Here is a 25,373-nt window from a genome sequence, read left to right as displayed (position 1 = left end):
GCACAGCCCAAAAAGCCTGCGGGGGAGAGCGGGGACCTTAAACTCCTGCTTGATGGCCCATAAGATGGGATGGGGTGAGAGAAGAGCACCTTCAGAAAACGAGACTGGAGTGGCCATGGCTCAGCTGAAGCATCTGTGTGCATTTCAAGCCCTGGTTAATGGACTGGACTAAAGCCAGCTAGTGCAGAGCAGGCTTCACTGCAGCGCCTGCTTCCCTGCCCGGACAAACTCTCTCCCCCAACGTTAACTTATTTCATTAAGTGTTCATGCAGGAAGAAAAATTAAGGCTAGATTAAATCCTTGTTTTTTGTGAATGCCCTTTCACTAGGACTAGAGCAAATAGGGGTGCTGTCCCTGCCGTGCTGGGCGCGCTGCCCTGCTCCGGCCTCCCCGTGGCCCCGGGCAGCGGGACGCCCTCGGCACAGCCAGCTCCCGGCCCGGAGGGGCCCTGTTTGCTCAGGCCTTTCCTGCACGAGGCTCTTTTTCCACACGCGTGGGAGGGCAGAAGGGAGAGTTGTGGGGGGGTTTTGGCGATTGTGTTTTTGAAGTTCTCGCAGCCTGATAAGTTTCCAGGCCCCTAATGTTTCTGGGAGCAGGGAGCAGCCTCTCCCCGGGGCGGGGAAGGCAGGGAGCCAGGCCGGAGCCCTGGACGCTCCTACGAAGCAGGGCGATGCCTGGTGCCTGCAGTCTCCTCTCCTCCTCCCTCGCTCCTGTCTCTTGCCAGCTGTGGCCAGGGGCTGCTCTTCCCCTCTCACCCCTTACCCCGCTCTCTTGCACCACTCCCCGGGGCGCAGCCGCTCCTCGTGTGCAATCAAAATATTTCTGCCGGTTTCCATGGCTCTGCTTGGCTGGGGTGGCAGGGCCGCAGCCCCTTCGCGGCCTCGGGGGGTGGAGGGGAGGCGGAGGGGAGCCCCTGCCCGGCGGGGCGCAGCCCTGCGGCCGCCCCTTCCCCGCCGGAGCGAAGGAGGCGCCGGGGGCCGCGGGGAGCCGAGACGCGGAGCTCCGCGCCGCTGCGCTCGGGGCCGCGGGTGCCTTTTCCCCGGGCTCGTTGGCGGTTGCGCCGCTCGGCAGCTCAGCCCGGGCCCGGGCCCGGCCCGCGGGGGCGTCGAGCGGCTGCTGCGGCCGGGCCGGGCCGAGGGTGCGGAGCGCCGCATCCCGCCGCGCCCGTCCGCTGCCGCGCTGCGCTCCCGGTCTCGCGGCGCCCTCTTGAGGCCGCCCCGGGAGGCCCGCGGCCGCCGCCGGGTCCCTGCGACAGCTCCCGCGATCAGCAGGGCTCCAAGCGCCGTGTCTCGGCGTCGGCCCCGAGCGGGGAGCGCACGGACAGCAGAGACTGCTGCAAGGTGCGGAGCGAAGCAGCCGGGAAGCGGAGGCCGTGGGAAATGTGACTCGCTGCATTACAGAGAGCCTAAACTTAAACCCAGCCTTCGTTAAACCTGGTATTTGTGTCACCCAAGTGTTTTGGCCTCCTCTGAAAACTGTGATTTGCTGAAGGTCTCGCTGGCAGGCCAGAGCCTGCACAGGGCAGAGGAAAACCCACGTGGGAATTGGCAGCCTCGGAAACGGTGGCTGCTCCCCCAGAGCATGGAGAAAAGCGAAATGGTGTCACCTCTTCCGGCTCAATGAGCTCGAACTCCATCCCTCTGCCAGTCCAGGCAATGAAGTGGGAATTGGTTGGATCATCCAATAAAGCCACAAGGAATTGCCAGCGCTGGAGCGATCCCCGTCGCTGGCCCCTGCGCTGGCGGTTCTTCCGGGTGCCCTCCCGGCGGGCGGCTCCGAGCGGGGCCGTAGGGCTCAGCCCCGGGCTCAGCGCGGAGGCGACACCGGCCCGGCCCGGGAATGCAGCCGCGCCGGGTGGTCCCGGCACTGCCCCGCCCCCTGCACTGACCACGCCCCGGACACGCCCCACATCCCGGCACTGCCCCGCCCCCTGCACTGACCACGCCCCGGACACGCCCCACATCCCGGCACTGCCCCGCCCGCCGTCGGCTCCCTTCCGCTCCGTTCCGTTCCGCGGCGTGGCGCAGCGCCCCGGCCGGGGGCGTGTCCCGGCGCTGATTGGTCCTCGTCGGCCCCGCCCCGCGGCGGCGCGGCGCGGATTGGCGGAGCGCGCCGCCAGTCCGGGCAGGGAGCGCGGCCATGGCGGCGCCGTTGCGGGTGGCGGCGCTGGCCGCCATGTTAGCGGCGGCCCGGGCCCCGCCGCCGCCGCTGCCGCCGGTGCGGGCGGGCGCGGAGGACGCGCGGCAGGAGGCGGCGGTGCGGGCGCTGGCGCGGCGCCTGCTGGGCCCGCGGGCCGCCGCCGCCGTGGCGCTGTCGGTGGACGGCTCGCTGGCGGCGGGCGGGCTGGACAGCTACCGGGTGCACTCGCCGCCCGGCGCCGCCGTGGCCGTGGCCGTGGCCGGCTCCAGCGGCGTGGCGGCCGCCGCCGGCCTCCACCGCTACCTGCGCGACCTCTGCGGCTGCCACCTCTCCTGGTCCGGGGCGCAGCTCCGCCTGCCGGACCCGCTGCCCCGGGTGCCGGCCGAGATCCGCGCCACCAGCCCCGGCAGGTAACGGCGCCGCCGGGGCCCCGGGAGCCATCAGCGCCCCAGGCGCCGCCGATGCACCGGTGCTGTCCTGGCACCGGGCACCGCCGATGCTCTGGGGCCCCCCGGCACCGTCGACACAGCGGGCGCCGTCGAAGCCCCGGTGACCGGAGCTGGCCGGGCCGGGCAGGCTGCTGCAGCTCCCGCCCTGTTGCAAGCCGTCCCCGCGGGACGCGTCTGCATTGCCGGCTTGGCGGAGGCCGGAGGAAGCTTCTAGCGCCGGGGCTGCTCACACCTCGTTAGCCCGGGACAACAGCAGCGCCCGTTACGTGACGGGGCCGCGGGGGCAGCACGGCATGGGGCCGGCGTGGGGCTGCCGTCGCGCTCAGCCTGCCCGCACCGCTCTGCCCCAGGTTCCGCTACTACCAGAACGTCTGCACCCAGAGCTACTCGTACGTCTGGTGGGACTGGGCGCGCTGGGAGAAGGAGATCGACTGGATGGCGCTCAGCGGCATCAACCTGGCGCTGGCCTTCGTGGGGCAGGAGGCCATCTGGCAGCGGGTGGAGTATCTCGACGCGGGGCCCCCGCAGGCGCCGGGACGCTGCCTCCCTGCCGCCCCCTTCCTGGGGGCAGCGCTCTCCGCCCCGGGCGGCGCTGAGCTGCGTGTCTCCGCTCTCCCGCTGCAGGTGTACCTCTCCTTGGGCCTGAACCAGTCGGAGATAGACGAGTATTTCACGGGGCCGGCGTTCCTGGCGTGGAACCGGATGGGAAACCTCCACGGCTGGGCAGGGCCATTGCCACAGGCCTGGCACCTCAAGCAGCTTTATGTGCAGGTACCGGGGGTCGCTGGGGCTTCCTGCAGAGCCGGGGCAGACCCGTGCCACCCCGCTCCCTTGCTCCTCCACGCTGAGATGCTCCAGGAGGCCTGGGGCTCGCTGCTCCCTTCCCCTGGCATCAACAGTGCCCGGTAGGGAGACAGCATTTCCTCTCCCTTTACTCTTTCCCTCCTTCTCTCTCCCAGTACAGGGTCCTGGAGAGGATGCGCTCGCTGGGGATGATCACGGTGCTGCCAGCCTTTGCAGGCCATGTGCCCCAGGGCGTCCTCAGGTAGGTACAGCCGTGTACGTCCTCTTAGACTTCGAAGGGCAGTTCAGCCCCGACTTCACACTCCTTCCCCAGTGAATCTCCATTCTGTGCCTTTCCCTGGGCTGGCCCGACTGTGCCAGGGCACAGGGCACTCCCAGGGCCGTGCATGGGGCTTCTCACCCTGCTGTGCCAGTGAGAGCTTCCCTGGGACCCTGCCCCATCCTCCCAGGGGTGCACAGGGCTCTCGCCCTGGATCTGATCCCTGTCTCTCCCTTGCGGCTCAGGGCTTTCCCACGTGTGAATGCCACTCGCCTCGGGGGCTGGAGCCACTTTGACTGCACGTACTCGTGTACCTACTTGTTGGACCCCGAGGACCCCATGTTCCAGGTCATCGGGACCCTCTTCCTGAAGGAGCTGATCAAGGAGTTTGGCACAGACCACATCTACAGCGCTGACACCTTCAACGAGATGAACCCGCTATCCTCCGACCCCGCATACCTCTCCAGGGTCAGCAATGCCGTCTTCAGGTCCATGACCGGAGGTGGGTCAGTGCCGGGGGGCTCTGAACTCGGAGAATGGGTGCTGGTTGTGCAGCTTCATGCTGCTGGGACTGGGTGGGTGGCAGCTGGGGAGCAGAGCGGAAGGGCCCCACATGAGCACTGAGCCGATTATGCTTGTGCAGGGCCTGTCGGTGTCAGACCATCAAAGTCCTCTGTAAAATGGCTGGTTTGTGACACTGCGTCCAAGCGGGGTGTCGGCTGTGCTGGGACCACCGTGGCTGGGCTGCGGGAGGCTGTCTGCCCAAATCAGCTCCTCACTGCCTGTGTCTCCGTCCCCAGCTGACCCCGAGGCGCTGTGGCTGATGCAGGGCTGGCTCTTCCAGCACCAGCCGGACTTCTGGCAGCCCACACAGGTGCGGGCCCTGCTGCACGGTGTGCCCCTCGGCAGGATGATCGTTCTCGACCTCTTTGCGGAGTCCAAGCCTGTGTACCAGTGGACAGAGTCCTTCTACGGGCAGCCCTTCATCTGGTGCATGCTGCACAACTTCGGTGGCAACCATGGCCTCTTCGGCACCGTAGAGGCTATCAACCACGGCCCTTTCGCAGCTCGGCGCTTCCCCAACTCCACCATGGTGGGCACTGGGCTGGCGCCCGAGGGCATTGAACAGAACGACATGGTGTACGAGCTGATGAACGAACTGGGCTGGCGCCAGGAGCCCCTCGACCTCCCGAGCTGGGTTGTCCGCTACGCTGAGCGCCGCTATGGTGCCCCGAACGCTGCGGCGGCCCAGGCCTGGCAGCTGCTGCTCCGCAGCGTGTACAACTGCACGGGGGTCTGCGTCAACCACAACCACAGCCCGCTGGTGCGCCGGCCCTCCCTGCGCATGGACACCGAGGTCTGGTACAACAAGAGCGACGTGTACGAGGCATGGCGCCTGCTGCTGAGCGCCGGCACGGAGCTGGGCTCCAGCCCCACCTTCAGCTACGACCTGGTGGATGTCACGCGGCAGGCGGCTCAGCAGCTGGTGAGCGACTACTACCTGAGCATCCGGCAGGCCTTCCAGAGCCACTCGCTGCCGGACCTGCTCACGGCCGGCGGCGTGCTGGTCTACGACCTGCTCCCGGAGCTCGACAGCCTCCTGTCCAGTCACAGCCTCTTCCTGCTGGGCCGGTGGCTGGAGAGCGCCCGTGCCGTGGCCACCAGCAACAGGGAGGCCGAGCAGTATGAGCTGAATGCCCGGAACCAGGTGACGCTGTGGGGGCCCGACGGCAACATCCTGGATTACGCCAACAAGCAGCTGGGAGGGCTGGTGCTGGACTACTATGGGGTGCGCTGGAGCCTCTTCGTCTCTGCCCTTGTGGAGAGCCTCAACTCGGGCAACCCCTTCCACCAGGACCAGTTCAACCAGGCCGTCTTCCAGTTAGAGAGAGGCTTCATCTACAACAAGAAGCGCTACCCCTCGGTGCCTGTTGGGGACACGCTGGCGATCTCCAAGAAGATATTCCTCAAATACTACCCCAGAGCCATGCGACGGGGCCGGGCCGGACCAGTGTGAGTGGAGGCCGTGTCTCCAGAGCCTCCCCCAGGAGGGGGGGCAGGGACCCCGTGTCCTCACGTGCCAAGGCTCCCGCAGCCCCTTGCCTGATCTGTGTGTCCCAGTGATGCTGGAATGAAGCCCCAGAACCCCAGCGGCCCTCAGCAAGGCTACACCAGGCTGTTTCCTCCACATGGGCAGGATGAGCCCCAAAGGGGGCTGGTGGCCAGCTGTGGGGCAAGCTGTGCACCAGGGACCAGTCCTGCGTGGTGCTGTGCACCCCTCTCTGCCAGCCCTGCCTGGCTGCCCCAAGCCTGTCCGGGCGAGGAGGTCGCAGCTGCAGGAGGGTGAAGCTGGTTCCCCCACGAACCACAGAGCCTGGAGGTGCAGGCATGGAGCAAGGGCTCTGCTGCCCTGGCTCTCCCGCATGGACACTTGACAGGAGCTGGGACTGGACAGATGGACGGAGGAGCATGGCAGGCCACGCATCTCCGCCGTGGGGCTCCCAGCTTGCTGCCTGGAAGCAGCGTTGGCAGAGAGGCTGCCACCAGGCCTAGCAGCAGTGTGGATGAGCAGAGCCGGCCCGTGTCTGCAGCAGGGACCTGGCTTTGCCCCTCTCTGTGGGCCTGGGCCCCACAGCTCGTGCCCGCTGGCTCTCCCTGCGCTTGGGCAGCTCTTTGCCCTGTGCCCCGCGGTGCCTCGCAGGGCTCTCCCTGTGCTAGCGGCTGCTGGGAGCTGTGCTGCGATCGGCTGCTGGGCCAGCGTGACCCTTGGGGACATCGGGCTGGCCCCCGCCGCGTTTCGTGCCTTTGTACAGAAGGAAAGAGAGACTTTACAGACTTTTTTTATAGACCCTGGGGCTCTGCTCCTCAGGCAGGGTTTTTCTGTGCCTTTTCCCCCACCCCGCTGGGGACTCGGGCAGAGGCTGCACAGAGTTGTGCCTGCCCGGCAGAGGGGCTGGAGGCAGGTGCTGACAGGCAGCGCTGCTGGGACTCCAGCTTGCAGAGCAATTAAAGGCCTGGGCACTGAATGCTGTTCACCTCCTGTGTGCCTCTGTCCCCTCCAATTTATTTGAAACGAGGGGTGGAAGAGCAGCTCTCAGACTCCAGGTTTGTGGAGCAAGAAACCAGCTCTGCCTGCCAGGCGTGGGGCCAGGCCTTGAGGGCAGCTGGCGGGGAATCACGGCCACGGCACAGCGCCGTGCCAGAGAGCACCAAGCTGCCTCCCCTCCTGTGCGCAGGCGAGCGATGCCCCTGCGGCCTGTGGTATGCAGAAAATGCAGAGATGCAACGGCGGGATGCGAGCGGCCAGTGCTGGCCTTCCTGAGCCTGCTGGCCTTTTGCAATAGAGCCGCGGACCCCCGCCCTGGGGAGCGGAGGGTGCTGGTGCCGGAGGGGCACCATGTGGGTGCCTGGCACCATGTGGTTTGGGGCTGTTCCCAGCTGGTGTGGAGTCCTGGGGCTGCCTCTTTCCTTGCACCCCAGGCAGCAGGATCCTGGCTCCTTGCGGACCTTATCTCGGCAGCTGGGAGAGCCTCAAGGCAAAGAGGACCACGAGCACAGGCAGGGGAGGTGGGTGGACGGATCCGAGATAAGCCACCAGACAAAACACCCTGCGGCACGGGAGGGAGGGGACCCCCCCTCCAGCCCTTTTAAGCGCAGCGGCACCCTGTCGGCCAGCACTGCCCCGCGATGGAGAAAACCACGGTGCTGATCACGGGCTGCTCCTCGGGCATCGGCCTGGCGCTGGCGGCGCGGCTGGCATCCGACGCTGCCCAGAGGTTTAAAGGTAAAGGGGTGACGCTGTGCCCTTGTGCGGGGACGGCAGCGGGGCTGGGGCGGTGGGCGAGGGTCTCGCCGGGGATGCGCGGAGCCAGTTCTTGGCGAGTCCCAGGTCGGGTCCAGCCGTCCTGGGGGGGCGCAGCCTCGCTGCCGCTGCCCCATGGCCACGCTTTCTCCTGCAGTGTTCGCCACCATGCGCGACCTGGCCAAGGGCGAGCGGCTGCGGGAGCGCCTGGGCAGCTGCCGCGCCGACGCGCTGGAGGTCCTGCAGCTTGACGTCACCGACCCGCGCTCGCTGGCCGAGGCCACGCGCCGGCTGCAGGGGCAGCGGCTGGACGTGCTGGGTGAGGGGTGCCGGGCCCGGTTCTTCCCCGTCCGCCCCTGGAGTGGGCTTGCTCCCAGAGATCCCCTGCCCAGGGCACCAGACCTTGCGCAGGGCTGGGGGATGCCGGCCGTGCCCGTGCCAGGGGTGGGACGGGCCGCATTCAGCCGGGCACTGGGCAGGGAGGCAGGTGCTGGCAGGTGGGGGCGCAGAGTCTGGCCCTGACAACAGCAAATGGCCCCACGCTCCTGATCTGAGGCGTTTTCGCAGTGTTGGGGAGCTGGGAGGGGGGCGGCACGGCGCCCGGCTGACGGCAGCTCCGGGCCGTGCCCCGGCAGTGTGCAACGCCGGCGTGGGCCTGATGGGCCCCTTGGAGACCTGCTCCGAGCAAGCCATGAAGAGCGTCTTCGACGTGAACCTCTTCGGGGCCGTCCGCACCATCCAGGCCTTCCTGCCCGCCATGAAGCGCCGCAGGGCTGGGAGGATCGTCATCTCCGGCAGCGTCGGGGGGCTGCAAGGTGGGAGAGCGCTGCCCCGCGGGCTGCCGCGCGGAGCCGGGTGCCGCGGGGAAGGGGCCCGGCCCTCAGGGCGCTGCTCTGCCGCAGGGGTGCCCTTCAACGCCGTGTACTGCGCCAGCAAGTTCGCGGTGGAGGGTCTGTGCGAGAGCCTGGCCATCGTCCTGCAGCCCTTCAACATCCAGTGAGTGGCGCGGGGAGGGGGCTCCGCCACGGTCCGCGGTGTGGGGGTCCGCGGGCTGAGGCGCCTCCTCCGCCCCGCAGCGTCACGCTGGTCGAGTGCGGCCCCGTCAACACCAGCTTCCTGGCCAACCTGCAGCGCCCCGACCCCGAGGGGGCCGAGCTGCAGGGCCTCGACGCCGAGACGCGCGGCCTCTACGGCCGGTACCTGCGGCACTGCCAGAGCCTCTTCCGCGAGGCTGCCCAGGACGTGGAGGAGGTGGTGCAGGTCCGTGGGGGGACAGGGACGGGGGTGGTGGGGGCCCCCCGGGCCCGGCCTGACGCCCCGCCGGTGCTAGGTGTTCCTGGAGGCCCTGTGCAGCCCCCGCCCGCCGCTGCGCTGCGTCACCACCCAGCGCTTCGCCCCGCTCGCCCGCCTGCGCCTCGACAGCCCCGACGGCTCCGACTTCCTGCGCGCCATGAGCACCTTCGTCTTTGGCGGCGACCAGGCCTAGGGGGGCCGGGAGCCCCCGCGGGGGCTGGGCCCTGCCGTGGTCTAATAAACCCCCCTGCTCCTGGCGCGGCTCCCGCCTCCTTCGCGGCGCGGTCGGGGGCGGCCCGGGGCGGGGGGGGGAATGCCCGGGGCCACCGGGGCCGCCCCGTCAGCGCGGCCCGGGCCACGCCTCCTGCCGCTGAGGCCACGCCCCCGCGGCCTAGGCCACGCCCCTACGGCTGCGGCCACGCCTCCACTGACCCGCCCCCGGCGAGGCCCCGCCCCCGGCGCGGCGCGGCGTGACGCGCTTCCGGCGGGGCGATGCCGCCGTTCGGCGCGGGGCTGCTGGTGCTGACGGCGCCGCTGGGCGCGGTGCCGCGGCGGGCGGCGGCGCTGCTGGCGGCGGCGGCGCGGCTGGTGGCGGGGCCGCTCTACGTGCACCTGGCGCCGGGGCTGCGCCTGGCCGCGCCGCCGCCCCCCGCCGCCGCGGTGCCGCCCTCGGCCGCGCTGCTGCGCGCCTTGGCCGCGCTCTACGCGGGCGCCGACGCGCACCGGGGCCTGGACGTGCGGGTGCTGCTGGGCCACGTGGGCGGCGGCGGCGGGGCCGGGCGCGGGGCGCAGCGCCTGGCGCGGCCCCCCGCCGTGGTGCTGGGCGACGCCGCCGCCGCCGCCGGGCAGCCCGAGGCGGCGCGCAGCTGCCTGCGGGCTCTGGCCGCCGCCTACGGCTGCCCGCCGCGCCTGGCCGCCGAGCTGCTGCCCGCCGAGCCCGGCCCGGCCGCGGGCGGCGGCGGCGCCCCCGAGAGCGGCGGCGGCGGGGCGCTGCCCGCCTTCCCCGCCGTGGCGGTCGGCGGCACCTTCGACCGGCTGCACAGCGCGCACCGGCTGCTGCTGAGCGCCGCCTGCCTGCTGGCCCAGCGGCGCCTCCTGGCCGGCGTGGCCGACGGCGCCCTCCTCCGCAGTGAGTCCCCGGCGCCGGCCGGGGCGGCGGGGCCGCCCACACAGCGGCCGGGGGCGGCGCCGGCCTGCGGGCAGCGGGGCCGGTGCACGCGGGGGGGGGCTGGGGGCTCCTGGGACCGGGGAGACAGCCCGGGCCTGCCGCTGCGGTGGAGGGACCCAGGGGGACAGCCCGGGCCCGCCATTGGGATCAGGGGGACCGGGGGGACGGCCCAGGCTCACCACTGGGGTGGAGGGGACCAGGTGACAGTCACCAGGAAAGCAGGGACCAGGGGGATGGCCCGGGATGGGGGGCCTGGAGAGAGGGACCAGTGCAGCCACTGCCAGCACTGAGGGAACCTGGGGACGACCCGCACCACGGCTGAGATGGGGCGACTGCAGGGATGGCCTGGTGCCATTGCAGGGACGGGGCCTGGGGGGACGGCGCAGCCCTGCTGCTGCAGCCGGGGAAAACGGGCTGGTACCCGTTTGGTTTGGGGGCCTGGCGTGACCCTTGCCCAGCAGCAGGACTCACGCAGGAGGCCCGAGGTGCCCTGCTCAGCCGCGGGCACGGGGGCGTGCAGTCAGCGGGAAGACACGCAGCCCCGAAGGTGGCCACGGAGGCAGAGAGTGTGTTCGCTCCAGGGCTCCTGCAGCGTTTGCTGTCCGAGCTTTCTGAAGGGCACATTGTGCTCCTGCCCGAGCTGGCCGGTGTTGAATGTCTCCATCAAGTGGGATGGGGCTGAGTCACTTGTCCGTCTTCACTGCCGCTTCATGCAGAGAAGCTGCTTCACTGATAGAAACCAGAAGCGTTGGAGCACGGCTGTCTGGGCAGGGTGACAGTGGGGGGACGTGGGATCCTTCGGCACTAGGGAGCTGTGCAAACTGTGGCTGAGGGTGCAGCGGTGGGAGAGAGGGAGCCAGAGAGGACAGACTTCCAAAAGTTGCTAAAGGGTTTTGTCTCCCTCTCTCGGTCCTCCTCTTCCATCACTCTCCGCCCTGGGAGCTGCAGGCTGTTCAATGAATGTCCTCTTGCTTCTCCGCCTTCCTTGCGCCCTGCAGATAAGGTCCTGAAGGAGCTGATCGAGCCCTACGAGCTGCGGGTGGCGAAGCTGCGTGAGTTCCTGCTGGACGTGAAGCCCTCCTTGCACTATGACATTGTGCCTCTGCTGGACCCCTATGGCCCATCGATTACAGACCCCGAGCTGCAGTGTATAGTAGTCAGTGAGGAAACTCGCAAGGGAGGGGAGGCTGTGAACAAGAAGAGACTTGAAAATGTAAAGCCTCTCCAGCAGCCTGCTGGGCTACCCCTTCCCTGCCCTCTCTTCACCTCTGTCTGCTCCTTTGCGTAGCTAAATCTGGTTTCAGGGAGACGGGGACTGGGTGAGGGAGCTTGCATCAGCTGGGGGTGGGCAGGCAGATGTGCAGCCCTGCTGTCTGACACCCCAGTGCACAGCAGCCCCGAGTTGAGTCCTGCGAAGACGGTGTGATGCCTGTGCGCACTTCTGCCAGCACCCTGCAAACTGCACAAGCAGCGTCAGGGTCAGACGTGCAGCTTTGCGGGTTCTCTTCTTCTCCTGGCTGCAGAGACTTTGCTCCTCTGCGGTGACAGAGCTGCCCTTGTGGGTGTGCTGGGGACAGCCACGGCCAGGGAAGGCCTCATTGCCACTGCTTCATTCAGGCTTTGACCTTCTGCAGAAACTCTGGGGAGCTGAAGGCTGAACCTTCGGTTCCTGCTGGCAGGGGCAGAAATCTCCCGTCCCTCTGCTCTGTGTCCAATGACAGTTGGTGGCTCACTGCCCTCTGGCTTGTGTTCTTTTGCCAGGGGCTCTCTGAGCTGGCTCTCTACGAGATCCTTTTGGTGAAGGACCCTTACCACAGTGAGAACGAAGAGGAGAAGATCAGTTCTTCCAGCCTCCGGCAGAGATTGCTTGGGACATTGCTGCAGCCCCCACGGGTAAGAGGGGGACGCTTGGAGAATTTGTGACGGCTGTTAGTGTTCGGAGGGCTCACCCTGTTTGTTTAATGGGTCCGTTAACCCCAGGAAGCGAGCTGGGCCTCCTGTTTCTGGCTTAAAGAAGTGTTCCTAAAGACCCTGAGAGTCTGCTCCATGCCCATCCTGGTGCAAGGGGACTGGGCAGACACTGAGCAGGGATTTGCCCAGGTGCTAACTTGAATGAGCTATGGGGGGGGGGGGGAAGCCCTGTTTCCTTGTGAGGAAGGGGGCTGTTCCTTTTCCTTCTGTAGTGCCAACCGGGCTGGGTGGGTGACCCTGGAGCCGCTCTGTGTGGGCCCTGGAGTAGTCACCACTGTGTGTTGTCCCCATGCCATGTTGAGGGGAAGCGTGGCCAGACGGGAACAGCTTGTCTGGGGGGAGGGATGGCGCAGAAGGGGCAAGTTTCAGAGGACTACCTTCCCGCTGTCTTCTGCATGTACATGGTCCCACAGAGGAGCAAGCACCTGCTCTACAGGGCCAGAAACTTCCATGCTTATCTCCAGAACTTTTCCAGAATACGTGATAGGGATCTCTCTCCGCCACAGCCTACGGTCCCTCAGTCTTCTGACAACAGTTCTTCTTTCCTTAGAAAGACCCCGCCTTGCCTTCTCGCCCGTATGTGATTGGCCTGACTGGAGGAACAGGGAGTGGGAAAACCTCTATTGCCAAATACCTGGAGCACCTTGGAGCCTTCCTTATCGATGCTGACAAGCTGGGCCATGCTGTATACATCCCCGGTGGCCCTGCCTACGAGCAGGTGGTGGAGAAATTTGGACCAGGTAGAGCAAATGAAGTCTACAGGGAAGCCTGGCGAGCAGGGGAGGGAGGCAGGCGTGTGTCATCCTTGTAACAGCTGGGATCCAGGTCTCTTGTCTTCCCTGTGGAAATGCAGAATCCAGCCATGCTTCTCAGGCCAGCAGGCTCGGGAGAAACTGTGGCTGGAGTCAGTGTTATATCCCCCAGTTGCTGTTTATTGGTGTCTTTGTCTAGGAAGCAGCGTCTGCAGCTCCCTGCCCAGAACGCCATTCTGGCCTGTGCTGTCCTTGCTGTAGGTCATTTGGCTCCACAGCACCTAGGCTGTGCTTTGTAGTTAAATTGGTGATGGTTGGGCCTGGAGCAGGACAAAGCGCTGTTTTCCAGACATCCTCTGGGTCCCATGGCAGAACTACTTTAAACTGGCTGACTTGAAAGACTCAGCTGAGCTACTGTACATCTAGCAAAAGCTCTTCCCTGTCCTTTTCTGGAGTAATATGAAGAGAACCCAGGTCAGATCCTGGACCTCCTTTCTAGGTCCCTTTGAGTCTCTTGTTGGAATCAGTTTGCTCCGTCTGACCAATGGGCCTAGTCATACCATGAAGAAGTGAATTGGATTCATTCTTTCCCAAAACTGTTCTGCTTTTGTCTTACAGAAATCTTGAATGAAGATGGGACAATTAACAGGAAAGTCCTTGGGGCCAAAGTGTTTGGAAACCAGGTAAAATGAGCACAGAGAATGTCAATATTTAATCTGCTGAGCAAGGGACTCTCCATCTGTGCTGAGGCTTTTTATTTTTTAGCCCTTTGAACTGATGACACATTCCTGACTGTACTTTCTGGCAGAGCTCGCTCGGACAGTGATGTATGGGCAGGGCAGGACACAGAGATCCTTTCCCTGTAGTGGAGGCAGCAGCCGTGCAAAACACACTTCTTTCACCCCTGGCAACTGCTGCTTCCCAGGACCTAACTCTCCCCGTCAGGTGCACGTCCTTCACCTGTCACTGAGCTAAAGCCCTGACGTACACGTAGCCTGTACTCTGTGTCCATTATGTGACTTGGGCTGGTCCCAAGTAAGGCTCAGTGACACGAACCTCTGCTCTCCTGTTTTGTTGGCCAGGCCAAAACTTGTTATTTCACTCAAGTTCTGTGGGTTGCTCCAGTCCAGGCATGGCTGACAGGTTCCCTCTCTCTGACTGACAAGTACTGTGTGGATGCTGATCTGCGAGGAACTCGCTCCCTTGGAGGGTGGATCTTTGCAAATTGCCTCTTGCAGTAGAGACTGAGATTCTGCCATGCCTGGCAGAGCTAGGAAGGGAGGAGGAAAAAGTGCCCTGACCCCTTCAGTAGGAGTGAGAGGCCTCTTGTCCAGTGTGGAACCCTTCTTTCCTTGCACTTAGCAAGCACGTGATAGACTTGGATGAGCAGATTCTTTCTTGGTGCCCTCTGTGATTGCCCCTCTGCCACCAACACTTCACTTGTTTGTTACCCAGGAATTCTGAAAGCAAATAACTGAAGACCCATCACGGTTCCTTCCTAGGAGCGACTGAAGTGTCTCACAGACATTGTGTGGCCTGAGATTGCCCAGATGGTCAAGAAGAAGATTGGGGAAGCAGATGCTTTAGGTAACTGGGACGCTCCCATTGGAGTACAAATGTGGGAGTTGGGATGTGTGGTCTTGTGCTGCACACTGCAATCCCAGAGCCCTGAGGGAACCTGCCTCTTTTGGCAGCAATGTGGGGATTTTCCATGCTCAAAACCCCCTGTTCTTTGCTGGGGAGCTTGCTGGGGATTCTTGCTGGTACTAGCACATCTCTGAGCAAATCCATACATTCAGTTTGGCAAGCAACTGGGACAGACTTAATTTGAGCTTTGTACTCTAAAATAGGCTGGAAATTGCTTTCTCTGTCCCAAAAGACTTCAGGTTCATTTTTGGTGTAACAATCCAGTAGGGAGCATGGTGTGTATTGCTTCTGGGAGCAGGATATTTCCCGCTCCTTGGAGATGATGTTGGTAGCTTGATAGGCGTTTCTCTGAAGGCACTGGCTGGCTGTGTCAAGGGGACCTGCCATCCCAGATGTACCCATTAAGCAAGCACAGCCACTACCTGCAGCTTTCTTTTCCACATGGGGTTTTCTGGCTCAGCAGTAAAGTCTCAGTGCTGCCAGTTTGCAGGGAACTGTGACTCCACAAGCGTAAGTGGCCTGGCTGGGTTGAACAGCCCCAAGGAGTAGCTGTGCTGCCTCGCAATTGCCAGGTAATGATGACGAATGGCCTCGTTCCATAGGTAAGGCTGTGTGCGTGCTGGACGCTGCTGTGCTGCTGGAGGCTGGCTGGAAAGACATGGTCCACGAGGTGTGGACAGCCATCATCCCCGAGGAGGAGGTGGGTGATCCCCTTCTGCTCATCGCTTGCTGCCCATGATTTGTTCTCGACTTCCCCTTCGAGCGTGTGAATGTCCCTTCTTGGGCTTGCCAGGCCTTGAAGCGCATCATGGACAGGGATGGGCTGAGCGAGGAGGCTGCTCAGAACAGGCTTCAGAGCCAGATGACCAACAGCCAAAGGGTGGAGCCGGCGCACGTTGTGCTGTGCACGCTGTGGGAGCCGGCCGTCACCCGCAAGCAGGTGAGCCCTGGGCCAGCTGCAGCACAAGCGTCTGGTGAGGTGGGGTTTACCCTGAGGTCACGAAGGGGGCCAAGCCTCAGGGTCCGTCAGAGACAGTGACGGCGGTTCTGTCACTGTGGCTTGGCAGGACTCTGTGCCTCCTCGGAGGCCTGGGTCAGCTCTGCTCCCCAGTGTGGCTGCGCCTGGGCTGGGCAGGAGTGTTGTGACAGGTACCCTGTGGAGCTGGGGGCTGCTGATGAGGAGCTGGCTTCTCCTTCCTGCCCCTGCCTTGCTTTTTCCTCCCTGCTGGGAGGGGAAGAGGGAAATCTTTGGAAAGGTGCTTGTCTTGGTAGCCTGTGCAAATGAGAAGGAATCGGGGCAGCAGCACTGTGCCCTGCTGTGACCACCAGGGACGGATTTGGGGTTGTAAACAGCATGGAAGGAACAGAAAGTGCGAGACCCCTCTTTGTGTGATGTGTCGCTCCTGCCTCTGTGCTGGTGCCACTTGCCTCGTCCTCAGCCCGGCTGCAGGTGGGTTCCCGCTGCCTCACTCAGACATGCTGTCCTGGGTTTGTTCTCGGCAGGTGGAGAAGGCCTGGGCCCTCTTGCAGGAGCGCATGAGTCAAGACCAGAGTCAGTGAGTGCATCAGCCTCCTCTTGACTCTCCCTTACTGTCATGCACGGGCACGCCGCAGATCAAGCGCTGATGGGACCTGTGGCGAGGGTAGAGTGATCCTGCTCAGGCCGTGTCCTGGCATCACGCACCAGCAGCAAGCAGGGTGCGGGCCAGGGGGAGCGCAGCGCTGGAGCTCAAACCGAAGTGGTGAGGGGCTGGGGGAGACGTCCTGCTGCGCTGCCGCAGGAGGGCACAACCGGGAGGCAGCTCCTGCTGCGGGGCATTGCTAGGGAAGTGACTCGATCGCACAGAGCCGAAGGAGCAGGTGCAACAGCCCCTCGGGCCAAAGGGCTGAGCCATTCAGTTTGGCACATCTGCAGGCTCAGTTCTACATGTTGCTGCCAGGCCCTGGGCTGCGGAGGGCCAGGGAGGACACAAGTATAGCTGCGTTTTCTGGCCCCGATTGGTGTCCGGCCCGGCCTGCCTCCCTGCACCTGCATGGCTCTGAGCACTGTGAACCCCATACGTGTGTGACAGTAAAAGATTGTTTTCTCTCTTTGTCTGTGTCTGTGTGGTGTTTCTTGTCCCCTTCACCAGGCCCGCCTAGTCTTAACGTGGAGGCTGAACTCCTGTGGCTGCACGCCCTGCTCATAGCTCTGCTGGGGGGAAGCGGCTCGCTCTGGCGAGCATCCCTGGTGTGAGCTGCTCCAGATCCCCGGAGCTGCACCTGCCTGCGCCTCTGCCCTGGTGGGTGGCATCCCAGCCACGGCGCAGGATCGCCCCTCGCTAAACCATGGGGCGGTTACAGATTACAGGCAGAGGCTTGCGAGGAAGCAGTGTCAGGCAGCCACATCTCATCCAAGAGTCCCTGAGTCTGATCTTCGGTGCCATTCCCTGGAGAGGGGAGCTGTCTCTTTGAAGTCCCTCTGCTTCCCGCCCTCTCGGGATGGGGGATTTGCCAAAGGGCTGAGGTCTCTGCCCCCGGGGTCCTTGCCATGCCTGCTGGGTCCTTGAACAGTGCCGGGGTCCCTGCACCCAACCGGCACTGTGTTGTCCCTGCTGCGCAGCCAGAGCTGGGGGCAGGCCGGGGGCGGGTCGGTCCCGATCCCGCCCCGCACTCCCCGTGCCCCTGGGCACACGTGGGCGCCTGGTCCTGGCTCTGCGCATCCCCCACAGCAGAGCAGAACAGAGCCATGGCTGGAGCGGGGCGGGCGCTGCATGGGGTGCTCCGAGCAGCTGCAGGCTGCAACGGTGCCTCCCGGTGAGGCAGGGACCGGGCTGGGAGCGGGGCAGTGGTGCAGGACTCCGGGGCCGGCTCTGACCTCTCTCCCGTCCAGGTGTCTCGGGCCCGCGGGCCCCCGGCGGCCCCCGGCGCAGCAGCCAGCGCGGCCCTTCCTGAGCCTCATGGGCACCGGGCGCACGGGCTACGCGGAGCAGCGCGTCCTGGGGTGAGTCTGCGCCTGCTCCCTGGAGCTGCCGCCTTGGCAGGTCCCCAGGACTGGGGCTGGGGGGCCCTGCGGCCCGCGCCCCGGCGCCTGACCTACTCCTCGGCTCCCAGGTACTCGGCCGAGCAGATGTACGACTTGGTGGCCAACGTCAAGGACTACCAGCTCTTTGTGCCGTGGTGCAGCCACTCCAAGGTGCTGTTGTGCTGCGGCAAGGTCATGCGAGCAGAGCTGGAGGTCGGCTTCCCGCCCCTCGTGGAGCGCTACGTCTCCGAGATCCACCTCAGCACCCGGCAGATCCAGGTGGGTGCTGGTGGGCTCGGGGTGGCACTGCGGGAGCCGAGGGGTGTTGGGTGGGGTGAAGTTTTGGACTGCATTTGGGCAACAGAGCCCTGTAAGGCAGGGAGCTGGAGGGGAAGACGCTGGGCATCGCAGCAGGTCTGCAGAGCGCGGCTGTCACCTGGGACTGCACCTGCGTCCGTTCCGGGACAGAGGCACAGTGATACCACCCATCCCCCCGGCTCAGGAGCCCCAAATCCGGCCCCACGGAAGAAGAGCTGGCACCAAGTAGGCTGGATCTGGTGGGCAGCAGAGCCAGCCGCAGCCCTCAAACTGTTCCAGCTGGTGTCCAGGGCCACACAGCTCATTTCTGCTTTGAAAACCATCAGCAAATAACTGGGGATCAGGCTTTCTCCGCTGCTTAGCTCAGCACCGGTTGGGGCGACACACGGGGCTTGGGAGCAGAGCAGCCGGAGCCTTTTCCGAGTGACTCGTGGTGGCTCGGTCTCAGCTGACGTGCCCTCTCCCGTCCCGCAGGCTGTGTGCAAGGACTGCCGGCTTTTCAGGCACCTGGAGACGCTGTGGCGGTTCGGGCCGGGGCTGCCAGGGCAGCAGGACACCTGCTCGCTGGACTTTTCGGTGAGTGCCGCCCGCCACTGTGGGCTGCCGGGTGGGGAGTGCTGCCGGCACCGTCCTCCACCGCCACATGGGGGGTGCTGCCGGCCCTTGGATCGCTCTGCAGCACCACTGAGCCTCTGCTCCCTTCCAGATCTCCTTCGAGTTCAGGTCGGTGCTGCACTCCCAGCTGGCCAGCCTCTTCCTCAACGAGGTGGTGAAGCAGATGGTGTCGGCCTTCGAGGGCCGGGCGGGGAAGCTGTTCGGGCCGCAGGCTGCTGTCCTGCCCCCCCGGCGCCAGCAGGCAACGCGATGTGCCTGAGGATGCCGCAGCCGCGGCGGCAGCCCCTGGCTTCACTGCTCTGTCTGCCTTTTTGGTTGGACTCTTATTACTGGCCCTGTTCAGGGCCTCATCCTATTTATGTCTATTTAACCCAGCTGTCCTAGAGATAATTTATTTTTCTAATCCCTGTTTCTGTTTAATGCTGTTGACATAAGGACCAAAAGCCCATCATCCAGATCTGTTCTGTGGCGCTTACAGGTGTTCACAGAAACAGACTGCAAATGCTCTATTTATAATGTTTCATCAATAAAACTTGGTGTGAAGACTGCCTGCTTGGAACATTCTTCTCCCTGTGCTTCCGCCCGGGGTTTTATCGCCTCTCTGCAGCCTCTGAACCTTCTGGGAAGTGAAGCAACAGCAGCAAGAACGGATCCAGCCTGGTCACGCACACAGGAAGACGAAACAGGGCCGGGGGAGGCCGGCAGCGGGGATGTTTGAGCCTCCCTCATCTCACACACGGCTGCCAAAGCTTTCTGAACAGCTCTGGGGCAGGACCGTGGGGAAACACCTGCGACCTGGCAGCGCCGCTGGGGCCCGGCACGAGCTGCTCTGCTCCCAGCCAGGGCAGCGAGCTGACGCCACCCGGACTGCATAACCGCGGTCCGGCACGAGCGTCCCGGGACAGGCTGTGCCGCGAGCACGCAGACGTGCCCCGGGGCGCCCGGGCCTCGCCACCGGCACCGGCGGGGCAGGCGGGCAGCGGCGAACCCAGTGCGGGCCAGGCGCGAGGTCGCCTCGGGGAAGGTGACGGGCAGCTCGGCCCCGGGGGCTCGGGCAGCCGCGGGGCCGCTGCCTGAGGCGCCCCCGGCCGCGCCGGGCCAGGGCCCGCTGCCCCCGCCGCCTTGCGCGGGCCTGGCGAGGCGCCGCGGGCTCCTGCGTCACCGCTGCCCCACGGCCCGTTACGAAAGCGCCGGGCACCGAGCGGGGCTGCGCGTCACCGCCGGGAGCCGCCCCGGCCCCGGCCCCGGCCCCGAACCGGGCCCCAGCGCGGCCCCGCGGGCGGCGGCGGCGCCCCCTCACGGCGCCCGGGCGGGCGGGCGGCGGCTCCCGGCGGCCCCCGCGGCCGGACTGCGTTTCCCGGCGGCCCCCGGGCGCGGTCACATGACCGGAGCCAGCGGAAGATGGCGGAGCCGCCCGGCGCCGCGGCCGAGGACGCGTGGGGAAAGGTGAGCGGCGCCGGACGGTGGCCCGCGCGGGACACGCGGCGGGCGCGGCCCGGGGGCGCCCGGCCGTGCTGTCCCCCTCCCCCCGGTGCGGGGCCTGCGGGCGGCGGCGCCGGGCCCGGGCCAAGGGCGAGCGGGAGCGCCTGGGGGGCGAAGGTCAGGGGAGCAGGCGGGCCAGGGGCGAGGGGCAGGGGGAGGGCAGGGGTCAAAGGTCAGCGCGAGCATGCCGGGATCAGAGGTCAAGGCGGGAGGACCGGGGCCGTTAAAGGGGCCGCAGGGGCCGGGTCCCCCCCCGGAGCCCCCCCGGGCCCTGCCGCCACCCCGCTCACGTCGCTCTTCCTTCTCCCCCGCTGCCGTTTCCCCTGCCGGCGCTGCGCAAGGTGGACGCTGCCTACAGCGACAATGGACTGGACTCGGGTAGGTGGCTCTTCCCCGGCCCCGGGGCGGCGGGGAGCCTCGGTGCAGCCCCTGCTCCGACGAGGGCCGCTGGAGCGGGGCCGTCTCCGGCCGGCTTTGGGCATCCCCAGGAGTGGAGGTGTCCGCTGGTAGGAGAGGACGGCGCCAGCCGCCAGGGCACTTTGCCTCGTCTGCGTCGCTCGTGGCAGCAGGCGCTGCCGCTTGCCCGACCGCGTCTCCGCGCATCCAGGCTTTGCAGAGAGGGCCGAGGTCCCTGGGTCGGAATGGGATTGCTCCCTGTATCCTGGTGGAGAGGGGCCACCAGCCGGACCCGGTGCTGTCCCCGTGTACCAGGGGAGAGCAGGTGCCCAGGCAGCGAGCCGGCTCGGTTCACTGCCACATGGTCTCTGTGACCATTTGCTGCGATCGTCACTGTCTGGTGGCTTGTCCGCCTGCCTCGATCTCTCCGTACCTTTTCACGCGTCCCTGGGTTTGTCATTTACCCTGTGGAATTTCCTCTTTCAGCGCTCTTTATGGAAAATACTAGGAAAGGAAGCATAGTGTCACGAGCCAACAGCATCGGCTCCACCAGTGCCTCTTCTGTCCCCAACACAGGTAGGACCTGGGGTTTATTCTCTGTGACTGTGGGTCTTCCCACGCACCAGGCTGCCCAGCACGTAACAGGGCTTTCAGCTCTCTTGCCCTTACACCTGGGGTGCAAGCACTGTCTCTCCTCCTCCTGGGTGGGCAGAGTCTTCACCTTGAGGAGGGAAGATGGTGGGGAACAGCATCCGGGTGTTGTGGTTTCCAGCAGTCTTTTTGGAGCAGGGAATCAGCCAGGTTTTGACACCTTCCCAAGGGAAGTGCAGAAATCTTCCTGCTGCCCAGCTTTGCAAGGAAAGAGTTGGCAGTCCCCCTGGGACCACTGGTGCTTGGCTCGACCCCCGCAGCCCTCCTAGAGGCACGTGGCTTTTGCAGGCCTGTCGGCAGCCTGCGGACCGGTGGGAGAAGGGAGGCCCACTTGTTTCCTAGAGCTGTCGTCCCCTCTCACGTCAGCTGCCCGTGCTGCAGGAGCTTGCGGGTGTCCTTTTCCTGCTCACAAGAGTTCTCCCCACGCAGATGATGAAGACAGTGATTATCACCAAGAGCCCTACAAGGAGTCGTACAAGGACCGGCGCAGGCGAGTGCACTCGCAGGCGGAGCAAAAGAGGCGGAATGCCATCAAGGTGAGCCGAGGGGCTGTGGGGCTGCTGTGCTGCTGGAGAGCCAGGACTCGCTGCTTCCCGGGGCCCGTGGCACCCAGATCCGTGCCTTTCTTGGTGCCTCTCCCCTGACCCCAGTCAGCTGCTTCTTGTTTGCTGTTGGATCTACCCTCCCCAGACATGGCGTGCTGGGTGCTGCCTTGACTGGGTGTCTGCACGCCTGGGGCTGGGATTTGACACCTATGAAACAACTACGTAACTGGATGCCCTAGTCTCATGCTGTTCAAGTAGCTGAGCTGTGGCTTTGCTGCCCCACAGAAAGGCTACGATGACTTGCAGGCCATTGTCCCCACGTGTCAGCAGCAGGATTTCTCCATAGGCTCCCAGAAGCTGAGCAAGGCCATCATCCTCCAGAAAAGTGAGTCTTGGGGGGTGGGGAGAGGGAGGGGGTGTTATCAAACTTCAAAACACCTCGCTAGAGCTTTGCAGGGTGGAGTCTCAGCACTTGGGGACCCTCTGGTGTGAGGATGCTCCAGGGAGGCCCAGCTGCTGTCCATGTCCAGCCCAGCCTCCCCGGGAGAACCAGGGGAGTTGGGAGTTGATGCTGCCCAGGCACTGGCACCCTGGGGCATCTTATCTGCCACCTTCCATGGGGGGCTCGGGGGCTTGAGTATGCTCTCAGATCCTCACTCTGCCTTTTGATGCTCAGCCATCGACTACATCCAGTTCCTGCACAAGGAGAAGAAGAAACAAGAGGAAGAAGTTTCTACCCTCAGGAAAGAAGTGATGGCCTTGAAGATCATGAAAGTGTAAGGAAAGAGCTATGTAGCTGCTGCCCTCTCCTTCCACCCTGTTTCTCGGCCCTGTCCTTGCGAGGGTACTTGGAAAAAGTCACTGTTTTGCAGGCAGCCTGGTACCTACAGTATCAAACTTGTCCCCTTCCACTGTGGTCATTTCTCCACAGTCTGGTTAGCGTGGGTATGTTCTAGTCAGTGGATGGAGTTTAGTACGAAGGTGGGTCTACATCAGAAAATGAATCTGCTCCCCGTGTCAGAAGAGGCTGTAGCTTCTTAATATTTATTTACTTGTAGGATCTACTCCGAAGTCTCGGTCCTCTCCATATGTACAGCCATATATATTCTCCATGGCCAGTTACAGATAGTCATTTCTGCCTTTCTCTCCTGTATGACTACCCAGGAGCTGGGGAGTTGGAGTGCTCTCACTGTTGCTGAACACATGGTTCTTGGTTTGTTTCAGGAACTACGAGCAGATTGTGAAAGCTCACCAGGACAACCCAAATGAGGGGAAGGACCAGGTCTCTGACCAGGTGAAGTTCAATGTTTTCCAAGGCATTATGGATTCCCTGTTCCAGTCCTTTAACGCCTCCATCTCGGTAACCAGCTTTCAGGAACTCTCAGCATGTGTCTTCAGCTGGATTGAGGAGCACTGTAAGCCCCAGGTGAGCTGCAGGTGGGCTGATGCGGTGGGAGAGGGTGTTGAGTGCTGGAAGTAGGGCAGAGACCATTGTGCACATCTGCACCTGGTTGTCTTTGGGGTGCAGGACAGGGAACAGCTTTCCCCGCTCCTGAGGCATTGGAAAGGGTGGAGTGTGACTGGTGCTGGAGTGGGGCAGGGTCGAGCTGTGGGAGGGGAATGGGAGGTGGCACTCAGGAGTTCCAGTCTCTGCCAGCTGTGGCTGTGGCACCAACTTGGTGTTGGAAGCTGGCCAGCGTCAAACATAGCATTGAAGGAGGGACCTCTCCTCCTGTTCGGTCCCCATCGCACCCTCAAGACACCTGAGAGTTGTTTGGGAACAAGGAGACCTTCGAGGGACATTAGGCACTCGGACAGGGGCTGTGTCCTCTGCAGAAAGTGTGTTGCCTCAGGAGCACGCAGGCAGTGGCACTTGCTGTGACTCTCTGAGGCCCCACAGCGCAGGAGCAGGGATGTGATTGCTTCCCGTGCCACTGTTGTGATGACTGACACCGCACGTGCCAGCTGCAGCACTGCGACCTGCAGGGATGCTCATGACACAGTCCCCAGGCTCTAGTGGGAATCGTTAGCCAGGGAAAGGCTGTTCTTCCACTAGAGCAATTGACTTGTCTCCTCTCTGCCCCAGACGCTACGGGACATTGTGATTGGGGTCCTGCATCAACTGAAGAGTCAGCTGTACTGAATGCTCCCTGCTGCAGCGTCAGTGGCTCCAGGTCTGCTGCCTCTGCAACACCTCTGCAGGAGATGGGGCACTTCCTTCCCGGGAGGACCTGGGTGATGGATGCCAGGAAAGGCTGGGGTTTTTTTTTTTTTTCCCCTTGTGGCTGTTCTTAAAGCTTCTCTGAATTATTTATTGTATTAACTACGAAACCAAAACTGGGCTGTGCAAACATCTTTGCTCTACAGGTACTGTCACAGTCTGTATTACCAAATATTTGTAAGGACTTAGTCAGCAAAGAAGGGGGGAAAAAAAAAAATGTAAAGAGCACAGGCCTCTTAGGTTGCCAGAGAGTCTTTAGCTCAGGCAGGCTTGTTGTGGTTGGGTTTGTCTGTGCCACTGACTCTCCACAGCCCTAGCTAAAGCTCAGCTGGTGGAACAGATTCATTCTGTAACCTCAGACTTCTGATACAAACCCTTTTGATCCTGGAAAAAAGTATATTAAAACCTCTTGGTTTCTATTAAAGCAGATCAGAAATAGGCTTCTCCCCTAACTGCAGGCTTTTTTATACCTCCCTGTGAAGCAGCTCTTTTCAGGGGCAAGAAGCTGTTTTTAACTTCTTGAGATGAACCAGTTGAAGGCTTAGCCCATCACTGCCACAAGATGCACTTCGCATAGCAGTGCCCTCCCCAGCGCAGAGACGGCTGGAGGAGCGCTCCAGGGGAGTCTGCTAGCCTGACCTCTTCGGCTGTAGCGATGGTTCCCCTAAAAGTGAAACAGGCATGAACTTTCTTTGCAGGCTTTTTCTGCTCTCTCACTGCAGTTGCTGCAATGTGTCTGGCTTCATCTTTCTTCAGGTTTTGATGTGGCCATACTGAATGGGAAAGCAGTTCAGTAGGTGCAGCACAGCGCTGCCACAGGTTCTATCTGCTTCTTGTTAGAACTGTAGTTTTATATATAACCAGCCTTGACCTTTTTTTTAATTTTTTTTTTTCCCCTATAAATCACTGAAATCATACTAAAGTATTATCAACATCAGTTTTGCAGATGAATGCTCTCTAGGACAATTTTTTACCTGTCACACACTGCTGCATTCAGTATGGTTCACAGTTGTAGCCAACACAAATACTTAGTGGAGAGATGTTATCTGCTAACTAAGCAATAGCTGTTTACTACACAAAATGATTGTATTGGAACTGCTTCACAAAAGTGACTCTTACATCAGGATTTGTCTTCTGTAATCGTGTTCTTGCTACCCCTGCAATGGTAGCGTCTATTTATTTTACTTGTTTTTCCACTATCGAGGAGGTAATAGCTCAAAGTTGCTTGGTTTGAATGCTGCAGCATCAGAATGTTTAAACTACTGCTTCTACCTGATTTAGTAAAGAAAACCTTTCTATGGGTTTGATATTTTATAAACAATTATTCTTCAGAACCTGCATTGGGTGTCCTTTTCAATACAATGCAATATGAAGGCCCAAAGGAGGTGACACACATAACTGATAAAAGGCCTTGCACGCACAGGGTCAGATGTGTGTCTCCTGTAAGATGTTGCTTTGTGGTGAAGAAAATAAATAATAATACGCTCTTGTGGATGAACAGACTGCGCTATATGGCTAAGTAAGCAGCACAGATATTGAATTCTTTTAGATACGCTGCCAGAAGCAGCCTCCTGCCTTGTGAGGAGGACAGGGATTTTTACAGACCTCACATGTGAAAGCAACATATTTTTCTATTGTGAAGAGAAAAGTAATTAAATAAATTTTGCTCAATGTTTTATTCTTTTTTTTTTTCTTATTTCTTTTGCTAAATCCCTGGAGACTTTCAGTAGAGCCAGTCAGAGACACTCAAGTAGTTTCTGGATGCAGTCATGACTCAGGTTACCGAGTCAGAACCCCCATTCCTGCCCCCGTTGTTCCCTTCTCCACCACACACAGCTGCTGCAGCCCAGAGCAAGC

At 62.8% G+C, this 25,373-nt stretch overlaps 5 protein-coding genes across 5 annotated transcripts; all 5 read left to right on the top strand.

The window, feature by feature from the left end:
* The first annotated feature begins 2,139 nt into the window (after nucleotides 1–2,139).
* Nucleotides 2,140–6,677, top strand: NAGLU (N-acetyl-alpha-glucosaminidase). Its single transcript, XM_067312017.1, has 6 exons — nucleotides 2,140–2,549; nucleotides 2,939–3,086; nucleotides 3,213–3,359; nucleotides 3,548–3,633; nucleotides 3,897–4,153; nucleotides 4,452–6,677. Exons 1-6 carry the CDS (start codon nucleotides 2,140–2,142, stop codon nucleotides 5,666–5,668), a joined length of 2,265 nt encoding a protein of 754 aa, XP_067168118.1. The 3' UTR covers nucleotides 5,669–6,677.
* Nucleotides 6,678–6,771: 94 nt separating this feature from the next.
* On the top strand, nucleotides 6,772–8,939 carry HSD17B1 (hydroxysteroid 17-beta dehydrogenase 1). The gene is made up of 6 exons (XM_067311770.1): nucleotides 6,772–7,435; nucleotides 7,611–7,772; nucleotides 8,089–8,268; nucleotides 8,356–8,449; nucleotides 8,530–8,713; nucleotides 8,784–8,939. The coding sequence occupies exons 1-6, from the start codon at nucleotides 7,339–7,341 to the stop codon at nucleotides 8,937–8,939; spliced, it is 873 nt and encodes a 290-aa protein (XP_067167871.1). The 5' UTR covers nucleotides 6,772–7,338.
* Nucleotides 8,940–9,238: 299 nt separating this feature from the next.
* Nucleotides 9,239–16,377, top strand: COASY (Coenzyme A synthase). The gene is given in 10 exon segments (XM_067311943.1): nucleotides 9,239–9,875; nucleotides 10,913–11,127; nucleotides 11,676–11,807; nucleotides 12,436–12,625; nucleotides 13,012–13,092; nucleotides 13,241–13,320; nucleotides 14,140–14,224; nucleotides 14,887–14,984; nucleotides 15,078–15,224; nucleotides 15,788–16,377. Coding segments are annotated over 10 exon segments (1,722 nt in total). The 3' UTR covers nucleotides 15,845–16,377.
* LOC106491093 (coenzyme Q-binding protein COQ10 homolog B, mitochondrial-like) lies at nucleotides 15,880–18,769 on the top strand. Its single transcript, XM_067311769.1, has 6 exons — nucleotides 15,880–15,891; nucleotides 15,932–16,026; nucleotides 17,157–17,267; nucleotides 17,378–17,567; nucleotides 18,081–18,182; nucleotides 18,313–18,769. Exons 1-6 carry the CDS (start codon nucleotides 15,880–15,882, stop codon nucleotides 18,478–18,480), a joined length of 678 nt encoding a protein of 225 aa, XP_067167870.1. The 3' UTR covers nucleotides 18,481–18,769.
* Nucleotides 18,770–19,613: 844 nt separating this feature from the next.
* On the top strand, nucleotides 19,614–25,194 carry MLX (MAX dimerization protein MLX). The gene is made up of 8 exons (XM_067311955.1): nucleotides 19,614–19,667; nucleotides 20,045–20,081; nucleotides 20,586–20,675; nucleotides 21,180–21,286; nucleotides 21,581–21,680; nucleotides 21,972–22,071; nucleotides 22,520–22,721; nucleotides 23,382–25,194. Exons 1-8 carry the CDS (start codon nucleotides 19,623–19,625, stop codon nucleotides 23,436–23,438), a joined length of 738 nt encoding a protein of 245 aa, XP_067168056.1. The 5' UTR covers nucleotides 19,614–19,622; the 3' UTR covers nucleotides 23,439–25,194.
* The last annotated feature ends 179 nt before the right edge of the window (nucleotides 25,195–25,373 follow it).

The sequence above is a fragment of the Apteryx mantelli genome, chromosome 28 (genome assembly GCF_036417845.1).
Source record: "Apteryx mantelli isolate bAptMan1 chromosome 28, bAptMan1.hap1, whole genome shotgun sequence".
NCBI classification, from domain to species: Eukaryota; Metazoa; Chordata; class Aves; order Apterygiformes; family Apterygidae; genus Apteryx; species Apteryx mantelli.
The sequence above is the reverse complement of the archived record's forward strand: the minus strand, read 5'-3'. Positions and strand labels throughout refer to the sequence as shown.

Coding starts and splice junctions, on each gene's coding strand:
- NAGLU (XM_067312017.1), top strand. CDS start 2,140: ATGGCGGCGCCGTTGCGGGTGGCGGCGCTGGCCGCCATGTTAGCGGCG. Junction 2,550..2,938: donor CGCGCCACCAGCCCCGGCAG/GTAACGGCGCCG, acceptor GCTCTGCCCCAG/GTTCCGCTACTACCAGAACG. Junction 4,154..4,451: donor CTTCAGGTCCATGACCGGAG/GTGGGTCAGTGC, acceptor CTCCGTCCCCAG/CTGACCCCGAGGCGCTGTGG.
- HSD17B1 (XM_067311770.1), top strand. CDS start 7,339: ATGGAGAAAACCACGGTGCTGATCACGGGCTGCTCCTCGGGCATCGGC. Junction 7,773..8,088: donor GCAGCGGCTGGACGTGCTGG/GTGAGGGGTGCC, acceptor GTGCCCCGGCAG/TGTGCAACGCCGGCGTGGGC. Junction 8,269..8,355: donor CAGCGTCGGGGGGCTGCAAG/GTGGGAGAGCGC, acceptor GCTCTGCCGCAG/GGGTGCCCTTCAACGCCGTG.
- LOC106491093 (XM_067311769.1), top strand. Junction 16,027..17,156: donor CTGGAGCTCAAACCGAAGTG/GTGAGGGGCTGG, acceptor TCTCCCGTCCAG/GTGTCTCGGGCCCGCGGGCC. Junction 17,568..18,080: donor TCAGCACCCGGCAGATCCAG/GTGGGTGCTGGT, acceptor CCCGTCCCGCAG/GCTGTGTGCAAGGACTGCCG.
- MLX (XM_067311955.1), top strand. CDS start 19,623: ATGGCGGAGCCGCCCGGCGCCGCGGCCGAGGACGCGTGGGGAAAG. Junction 20,082..20,585: donor CGACAATGGACTGGACTCGG/GTAGGTGGCTCT, acceptor TTCCTCTTTCAG/CGCTCTTTATGGAAAATACT. Junction 20,676..21,179: donor CTCTTCTGTCCCCAACACAG/GTAGGACCTGGG, acceptor CTCCCCACGCAG/ATGATGAAGACAGTGATTAT.